The sequence below is a fragment of the Serinus canaria genome, chromosome 18 (genome assembly GCF_022539315.1).
Source record: "Serinus canaria isolate serCan28SL12 chromosome 18, serCan2020, whole genome shotgun sequence".
In the NCBI taxonomy this organism is placed as follows: Eukaryota; Metazoa; Chordata; class Aves; order Passeriformes; family Fringillidae; genus Serinus; species Serinus canaria.
The window spans coordinates 5664230-5673306 of NC_066331.1; the positions used below are offsets into that span (position 1 = coordinate 5664230).

At 43.7% G+C, this 9077-nt stretch overlaps 1 protein-coding gene across 2 annotated transcripts; it reads left to right on the forward strand.

Moving 5' to 3' along the window:
* The first annotated feature begins 1424 nt into the window (after positions 1-1424).
* LOC103819980 (ankyrin repeat domain-containing protein 40-like) lies at positions 1425-8274 on the forward strand. Of its 2 annotated transcripts, XM_009094583.4 has the most exons (5): positions 1433-1703; positions 2252-2400; positions 3892-4374; positions 4871-5046; positions 5750-8274. In XM_009094583.4, exons 1-5 carry the CDS (start codon positions 1570-1572, stop codon positions 5891-5893), a joined length of 1086 nt encoding a protein of 361 aa, XP_009092831.1. In that variant the 5' UTR covers positions 1433-1569; the 3' UTR covers positions 5894-8274. The 2 variants fall into 2 exon arrangements, with proteins under 2 accessions (XP_030089000.1, XP_009092831.1); XM_030233140.2 differs by lacking the exon at positions 3892-4374 and having other exon boundaries at positions 1425-1703.
* The last annotated feature ends 803 nt before the right edge of the window (positions 8275-9077 follow it).

Consider the following 9077-nt stretch of genomic DNA (forward strand, 5'->3'; position numbering starts at 1 on the left):
TGCTTACTTCTCCCTCCTGCTTTCATGAGGGTAGTTTACAGGGCTGCATCTGTCTTAGAGAAACATTTGGCCTGTGGGCCTCTGCCTCTCCTGACTGATTAAAAGGAATATGAGTATTTGTGCTTTGAAGCTTCATTTAAATGGAGAGATATTCAGGAACTGTTTGGATGGTAATGCTGCAGGCATCATCTTCACCTAATGGCCATAACTACCAGAGAAGAACAGCAGAGCAAAGCAACAGCAACCCAAGCCCTAAATTAAATGGTAGGTTAAAATAATATCACTGATAAGAAAAGTAAGCAATAAAAGAGAGGCAATGAAAAAAAAAATCATAGTGAAAATTGCTCCTTGGTGGCAGACACTGATGCCAAAACAGAAAGCATGGAGTTAAATGAGCTCCCCAAGACATGCCGCAGTGATTTAATTAAGAGTGTGAGCAACACTGGAGAGAGAAGGACTGGGAACTGGGGGTGCCAGGGCTGGAAGTGTATGGGGAAAGCTGTGGATTTAAACCCATCGTTGTGGTCCTTTCCCAGCCCATGGCAGCCTCACAGCTAGAAGGCAGGAGTCAGGCTGCTGGCTAAAAAACACCCTCAAAAGGGCAAGGCCACTGTGATAGATGATGGGTTGGACTCAAAGACCTTGGAGGTCTTTTCCAACCTAAATAATTCTGTAAGGTCGTATTGCCAGCAGGCAGTTTTTACCTGCAGCTTTCCCCCTCTTCTTAAGAGCTCTCTCCTCTCAAGTCCCCACACAGGGCTCAGGATGTCGGGTGAGGGTAGGATGAACCCATCAGAGGAAACACTCCGGTCTTGGATTTTCACCCTGTCCAGGTGAAAATCCAGTCTTGGATTTTCACCCTGTCCATCTCAGTGCCTGAGGTGGGGGGGAAGGGGCATAGAATCACAGAATCACTGGGGTTGGAAAGGACCTCTGGAGATCATCCAGTCCAACCCCCTGCTACGGCAGGTTCATCCAGAGGAGGCAACACAGGAATGTATCGAGGTGGATTTGGAATGTTTCCAGAGAAGGAGACTACACAGCTTCCCTGGGCAGCTGTTCCAGAGCTCTATCACTCTTAATGTAAAGGAATTCTTCCTAGTGTTGAGGTGAAACATTTTGTGTTTTAGTTTATGGTCACTGCCCCTCGTCCTGTCGCTGGACACCAAGGAAAAGAGTCTGACAGCATCCTCTGACACTCCTTGGATATATTTAAATGCATTGATAAGATCCCCTCTCAGTCTTCTCCAGACCAAACAGGCCCAGCTCTCGCAATGTCTGTGAATCAGAAGGATACTCTAGACCCCTCATGATCTTTGCTGGACCCTCTCCAGCAGCTGCTCGTTTCTCCCGCGCTAAGGAGCTCTGAACCGGACACAGAACTCCAGGACAGGGCCGTTCCCTGCCCGGGGCAGCGCCGGCGCTCGCCGCCCACCCCTCTCTCAAGATGGCGGGAGGGCCGGAACGGGGCCTCGGAGCGGGAAGGTCCCAGCTCCGCCGCGCTGAGGCCGCTCGGCCCCTCCCGACGGGGTCCAGAGCGGCGGGGAGGGGCCTCAGCCGGACCCGGCCATGAGCGGAGCAGCGGAGGCGCGGGAGCTCGAAGAGCGGCTGCGAGAGGCGGCGGCCCTGGGGGACGTGGCGGAGGTGCGGCGGCTGCTGGGCGCGGGGGTGGACATCGACTCCCGCAACGAGATCAATGGCTGGTGAGGGGCGGCGTCGTCGCGCGGGGTCCCGGCGCTGCGGGGGACGAGGGGCAGGCCGGGGTCGCTGCGGGGCCCGGCTCTTCCCCCGCCGCCCTTTTCAGTGGCGCTGTTGTTTGGCGGTTTTGGGCTCGGGGCTCCCCAGAACCCATCATCAGGCGCGGGATGAGGGAGCTGCTCTGGGAACGCAGCTCTTGTGTTTCTTAGTTTTCCCATTTGCAAATACAGAAGAGCTAATCTCGGGAGGCTCGGAGATTTACTGCTTAAGAGGATCCCGATAAAAGCAGCGTGCCCTCCTTTCACCTGTCACTGCGTGTTTGCTCAAAATCCCCGTCCAGTCGCTTGAGTGGGATAGTAGTGGGAGTCACTCTGCAAGGCAGAGAAGGGCCCTACCCTACGTAACTCACAGATTCAGAACTGCAGAAAGTGTCGCAATGAAGGACAACTTTATTCCCAGTTGTCACTTTATGCATAACTTGGATGAAGTAAGACAGAGTTGGTGAGGAAGAGCCAGGCCGATGAATCCCAACCCTTCTGCTTCCTTCCTGCAGGACCTGTCTGCACTGGGCCTGTAAGCGGAACCATGCCCAGGTGGTGTCCTGCCTGCTGGAGGCTGGTGCAGACAAACAGATCCTCACTGCTAAGGGAGAGCTGGCGGCACAGCTAACGTCAAAACCAGACATCCGCAAGATTTTGGGAGGTACCGTTCCCATTTTAAAAGTCATCTGGAATTCTTGGTCTAAACACTAAAATGTTTTCAGTGCTTTTATCCGGAGCAGTAATTGGCAAAACCTTGGCTAGGACCATTGCATCTCATTAGATAGCTCTGATTTATAACTGGAATTCATATTTGGGCAAATAGATGTGGAGATTTCAGGTAGGAAGGCCTTGTGTTCTGAGCTGTGTCACCAAGAAGTGGAAGAGCTGTATGCTTTGGGAAGTGGGCTGCTGCACTCGTTTGCTGTCATTAAGCTAAAGCTGGCATTGCAAGCTGCAAATGGGGGCTTTCACTATTGTACAGTTTGCTGTGGTTTGACCATGACTAATAATACAAATCCCCTCAAAACAGTTTTATCACTCAGGAAGTTATGCCTTCTGGGCACCTTGTTATAGTGTGACTTGCTGGGATGGTTAATGTTTGCCCTGTAATTCTGCCATCTTACACTTTTCATATACACAGCAAACCCAGTTAGATGTGTGACATTGCTGAATAGCATCTAGGTACTGTGCTCCAAATTAAAATTCTAAGGTGCTTTACCTTTGGAAATGTGCTGTCTTCTGCAATTGAACTTAAATTGCCCTCTGCAGTGATCTGCTCTTACAACAACAGGGCAGGGTTATCCCTCACAAGGTTGCAGCTAAATCATGGCTCAGGTTCCAACAGTTAAACCTGAAGGAATGGCATGTTCTTACACGATGCTTTTGCTTTCTTTTGGATGAGGTGTTGGCTTAGTTTGTGGCAAACAACTTACCTGTTTTTAGCATCTAAACTATCAAGCACATGTAGATGAACTCTGTTCATAGTAGTTTTATTTTTCTGTCTGTTAAGATTTCATGTGTTTCCTGGGGAATAAGTACATATCACTTACCTTTTCTCCTAGTTTTTATTCTCGGAGTGAGGTATCATTTAGCAGATCTTTCTGAACTGCTTTGACATCACTATTTATGTTCTGTAATCCTTAGACAGAAATGTCACTTACTGCAGTGCTTTTATCCAAGAGTTGAGTTTGTTTGGGTATTACAGTAAGTAGTCACTTCCTTGAAGAAATAATGGGTTAAATTTGCTGGCTTAGGTCATAATAAACTATTTACAGCAGTGCTATTAAGAGCATTTTAAAATTAGATTCAATAAAGGACTACTGGTCATCCAATTCATTTGAAAGTGCTGAAACAACACTGCTAGAAATGATGTGTCTTTCAAAGGTTATTTTCTCCCCTCACTTTGTTATCAAAAAACAGAATATACTGAAGAAATTTATAGGTTTTTCTTTCACTTTACAGCTACTGGCCTCCCAGTGTTACATGCTTCTGGAACATTAGTGTCGTTCTTTGATGACCTTGGAATGTGATGTAGTTTCCAGACACAATAGGAAAACTAACTGTATTGAAAATGAGAAAGATACATCCAGTAACATGATGGATTTTTTTCTCTCTCCATCCCCTACCCCTCATTTTTGAACTTCATCAATAGAGGAACAAACTGAATGTCAAGGAGTGAAGGATTTAAATTTATCCATTGTTGCGAACTACTTGGCCAACCCATTCCCTAACATTTACACCGAAGAAAGCATTCCAGGCAGCTTGGCAGAATCCCAGAATGAAAGTGCTTCCATCTCTTCTGCTTCCCAGAGTGAAACTAGCCCTTATCCATCAACAACTCAGGCTGAAAGGATCTGCATACCCATGTCATGCAGCAGTGGCGAGACTTTCCCAGCACCGGATGCAGCAGCCAGGCCACCCCCTATGCCTACTGTCTCTGCAGCCGCAGCGTGTGCCAGCCCACAGGTGCCCTATGGCCCCAGCTGCCCCCTGGCCACAACCCCCAGCCTGGGGCTCTGCTCCCCAGGAGTATCTGGCCAGGCCTTGCCTCTTCAGCCTCACACCTCCCCCAGCAGCCCTGCACCCACCTTCCAGCCCTTCTTCTTCACTGGAACATTCCCACATAACATGCAAGGTAAAGAGGTGCTGTGTCACATAGTTCTGTTACAGTTACTGGGTGAAAAATGAAGTAAAAATTTCACTTCAGACTCTAGTAGAATGGAGGCAGAGATGTTGAATTCTGTGGCCCAAAGTGCCCTGAACTTTCTTCTACTCCTTTATGTAAAATGTCTTTTATACTGTATTTTAACCATGGTAATACTTTGCAAAACAATGGAAGGATCAGTCCATGTAATACGAACATTTAAATTTTGCACTACATTTGCATCAAATGCAGCTCTGGTAGTTTGGTAACAACTCAACTTTGTGACTGGATGGATCAGTTTCAACAGTGTTAACATGGTTCTCCTGTGTATTTTTCCCGGAAGCTTCTGTTAACTGCATAGTATTTCTCAGATCATAGGGATTGTATTAAAAAACCTAAATTCAGAAGATAATGGTAAATACTGTAAAAGTTAGGTTTGAGTTTGTTGTCTTTTCTGTTATTAACCTTTTAATTGTTTCTCTGTCAGAACTTGTACTCAAGGTCAGAGTCCAGAACCTGAGAGACAATGACTTCATTGAGATTGAACTGGACAGACAAGAATTGACCTATCAAGATCTGCTCAGAGTGAGCTGCTGTGAACTGGGTATTAATCCAGAGCAAGTAGAGAAGATCAGAAAACTACCCAATACACTTCTAAGAAAGGTAAGACTAGAAAGGAGATTAACTTGACTTTTCACTTTGCGGACCTCAGAGAATGTATTTTTGCACAAAGATTGGCAAAATGTCATTTTTGTTAAATAAAAACTGACAGATTCAAAGGAATGCTGGACCTTTCTTAAAACTTCATCATAACTTGTTTAAAAATAGTCTTGTCAAAATAGGCAGAGTATTTTAGCTCCTAAAGCATAAGGAACTATTACAGCTTGACTTTTAAAAAATGTATCAGAAACAGTGCATTTAGGGTGCTTTAAGAGGACATAATTGGCAAGTACTACTTCACTGTCTGCTTGCCTAAAAAGAATGAATAGTAAGGGGAAAAACCTCTACAAATTGGCATATGAACAACTTAAAGATATGCTGTTAACAAATGAAACTGCTCTTCTGTTCCAAAAATGTATATTCCAGAGGTCTGTAGATGCAAGTGGTCACAAATCTTGGTTAAAGTGACATGCACAATACAGCCAAATTTTAATGAGATTAAAGGAGAAGAAAAAGTTTGAGGAGAAAAACCAAACAAGCAAACCTGCTACACTTTTAATGAGTATATGTTGGTAGGATTTATTTTTAAAATTCTTTATTGCTGTTATTTGGGATGATGTCCCTGGAATTAGAGTTATTTTATAAATAATAACAACCAGCTAGTAATAATAGGAGTAATAATGTTGTTCTCTCTGTTCCTTACAAGGACAAGGATGTTGCCAGACTCCAAGACTTCCAAGAGCTGGAGTTGGTCCTTATGAGAAGTGACAGCTCTCCTTTCCTGAACACTGCAGCTGTGCTGATGGAGCAGCCATGCTACAAAAGCAGGGCATCCAAGCTGACCTACTGACCCTGGGAGCTGCATCCACAGTGTGAACACCTGGCAGTGACATGTGCTGCCCTTTGGAAGGCAGCAACTTAAGTGTGTGTAAAACCTTAAATTATTATTAGGGTTACTATTTTAACTAATATTTTATATTTAATACCCTGTTTGCTTTTATTTTTTTACTTGATACTGTAATCAGGCAAGGGATACCTCATTTGTCCAGTAAAATCACAGGTTTCCAGTGTATTTGAGGGAAGTTTATTGGTTGTATCTGGCAGTGGGGGGGCATGAAAGACATAATTATTGATATGAAAATTTTGTTAAGTACATCCACTCTGACCAAGTAAGACTCATGGAAAGATTCAGGAAACTGTATATTTCTGTGTGTACTTCCACATTAAATTAAATGAAAGAGATACACAATGGATAGTTGCTCTCTAAAAATGTGAATGTGCAAGTCCTTAATCTCTTGCCCCTCACAAACACTCACCAGGATGGGTTGTCTAGAGATACTTGATGCTCAGAAGTAGCAGGAGAAACCCTTTTACTGGGCTGAAAATAACTGGAATAAGTATGTCTGTATTTAAATGTTTATTTCCCCTGTGAGAATATTGTACCTCCACCAAAAAAATACGAAAGCCTCTCGTAAATGTTCCTGTTGAGTTGAAGTGCCCTTTCAAGAGAAAGCCCTTGTTCCGGATGGGAGGGACCCCAAATCTGTTTCCGTGGTTTTATTTACTTTCTGACCGATGTGAGCCTGTGCATTACTCATACCAGGGGTCAGTACTGTCAAGACAGGAAAGCTCTCTGTGGCCCTCCCTTTTACACCAGTTCCAAGGGGGATGGTTGTTTCTTGCTGTGTGAGAAGCACAGCAGTGTCCTAATGAGATCACAGCTGGAAGGAATATAGAATGCTTTTATGAGCCACTAGATGGGAAATACACCATAAGCAAGTAACTAACTTGTAACTTTACATCCTGCACAGTCTACTGTCACTGTTACATAGCCTTGTTTTAGTCACGTGAGTACTGAAGGGGCTAAATGCCTCCAGGTGCGTTCAGGTTTCCCCGCTTCCCCCCCTTCTTTGTGGGGAGTGAAAAAAACACAACTCTGGTTAAGCTACAGACAGTTTAACATGCATTTAAGCAAGTCAGTAATGAAAAAATTCACCTGTGGGTTAACATACTTAAGTCACGGCATTGCTGGAGTATTAAAACAGCCTGAAGCTTTTCTTTATTAACATGGCAGCCTGGAAAGTTACACTTTTGGAGGCTGCTTTTTTTCACCAAAAAGTACAATGCTGACCTTTGCACCAAAACCCTTAAATGGGTCCTGAGGCAGGTGAAGGGCTCAGGGATTTGCTTTTTCTGCATAAGCTGCTTTTTCTCCCCTCTGTTCCCTCCTCCTCCCTGCTGTCCCAAACTATTGATTTTCCTTCCATCTCTGCTTTATGAAGCTTCACTAGGCAGAATTTCTGCACAGCTGATGGATGCTGTGTTTGTTTTTGATCTGGGCTGCAATGTTGACAGTCAAACTATAAATAGTGCAGCACCATGTTCTAGTAGAAGCTGCATGGCTGTGTCCTGCTTTACCTTGGAAGACTCCCTCAAGCTGCTGCACATGAAGAGAAGACAGAAGCCCCTTCTTCCAGCAGAGGAGATACTTGACTCTGGGCTCAGGATTTCACCAAGTAACTTGAGCTTAAAATTCTTACTTATTTCAGTCAAAATAATTACCATCCTTTCCTCCATGTTCCATACCCATCACCTCAACCCTGCTAACTTCCCATTTTCAATCCTGGTTTTTCTCCAGCCAGGAGCTGGGCTACTTTAATGCTGGATTCAACTCCTGGGAAGCTCAAGATTCTGACACAGTATGAAGTAATACTTCTTAACTAATGTTGTCCTTGTAAGTGGAGGCTAGCTTAGATTATGTGCAATAACTGTGTGAAAAACAGTAGTGGTTAAACGGTTCAAAATTAGTAAGAGTATCTAATTTGTTTCTAGTTCTTTTATTTAGGAAATCAGTGTACGGACTGTCTCCACTAATTAATGAATGTTCTGCTAGAGGACAGCTGGTTTAAAAAGCTTTATATGTCTAGTTTCCACTAAGAATAAGAGTTAATGTGTTAAGACTTAAACTCATAATCTGACTGTAATAACTATATCTATGCATTCAGAGAAGTATTTTTGTATCTTTTATGCAGTTTGATAAACTCTAATGCACACTAGTTATGTTAGCTGGTTTTTGTTGGGCTTTTTCTTTAACAATGAAGTGTTGGAATGACAACTGAGATTTACAAAACTTACTGTTCTTCCAAAGACACCTTCTGTTTGCACTACGAACTTGTACTGAACTGATATTGCTACTCTTCATTTATAATAAAGTATCAGTCATTTCAAGTACTTTGATCTCTTCCTTTTTCAGGGTAGGGGGTAGAAGGATGTGAAGAGGATCACTCTAGAGTGGACAGGACACTTAAAATTTTAATGCAATCATAGGCCAATACACTTTTAACACCTCATACAGACTGTCAGGCTGTCAAAACCAGCATGGAGAAAGTATGTCAGAGGTACCTACTGAAATCAGCTACTTTTGCCTAGCATTCCTAAAAAATCTGGGATGGTATTTATCCTGGGCTTAAACTCTGAAAATACTTCTCAAAAAGATGAATCTCTGTGGAAGTGTCTGTACAGTCAAATCTGGAGGCAGAAAGGTACTCTGTTTCCTATGCTCTGCAAAACAGAATTTTCCTTCATCTTCAAAGCATTACAGACTCCCCTATGAGATGTGGGAGAATCTGAATCCCTGGCTAATTTACGACAAGGTTCCTCATTTTATGATTTTTACTTTTGCAATGTAAAGGGGAAATGCAAATCCTGTAACAAATAAGTGCAGTGGAAAGTACAAGACAAACATTTTCACCGCTGAAAGAAGTAATGCATCCAGGAAGAGGCTGAGTCCTGTCTTGGAAGTTTCAAAAGGAGGAGGTGTTCATCTAATTTCTCCAGTTAGAATTTAGTTATAATATCACTCGGTCCCACTTAATTTTCTCCCAAAACCACCACAGCCGGGTGAGTCTCCATATCCTGTGCCCCTGTGTCTGGTTTAGAACAATAAAAGTCAAAAAAGGAACATGACTGTCTGCATGTGGTATCAAACCCCAGCACTACTGACCAGAGGGACCAAGATGCAGATTCCTCCCAAG

What these genes read in the sequence shown, in the direction of transcription:
- LOC103819980 (XM_009094583.4), top strand. Translation starts at nt 1,570, where the DNA reads ATGAGCGGAGCAGCGGAGGCGCGGGAGCTCGAAGAGCGGCTGCGAGAG. An exon ending in CGCAACGAGATCAATGGCTG is followed by an intron (nt 1,704 to 2,251) that starts GTGAGGGGCGGC and finishes TCCTTCCTGCAG; the next exon opens with GACCTGTCTGCACTGGGCCT. An exon ending in CCAATACACTTCTAAGAAAG is followed by an intron (nt 5,047 to 5,749) that starts GTAAGACTAGAA and finishes GTTCCTTACAAG; the next exon opens with GACAAGGATGTTGCCAGACT.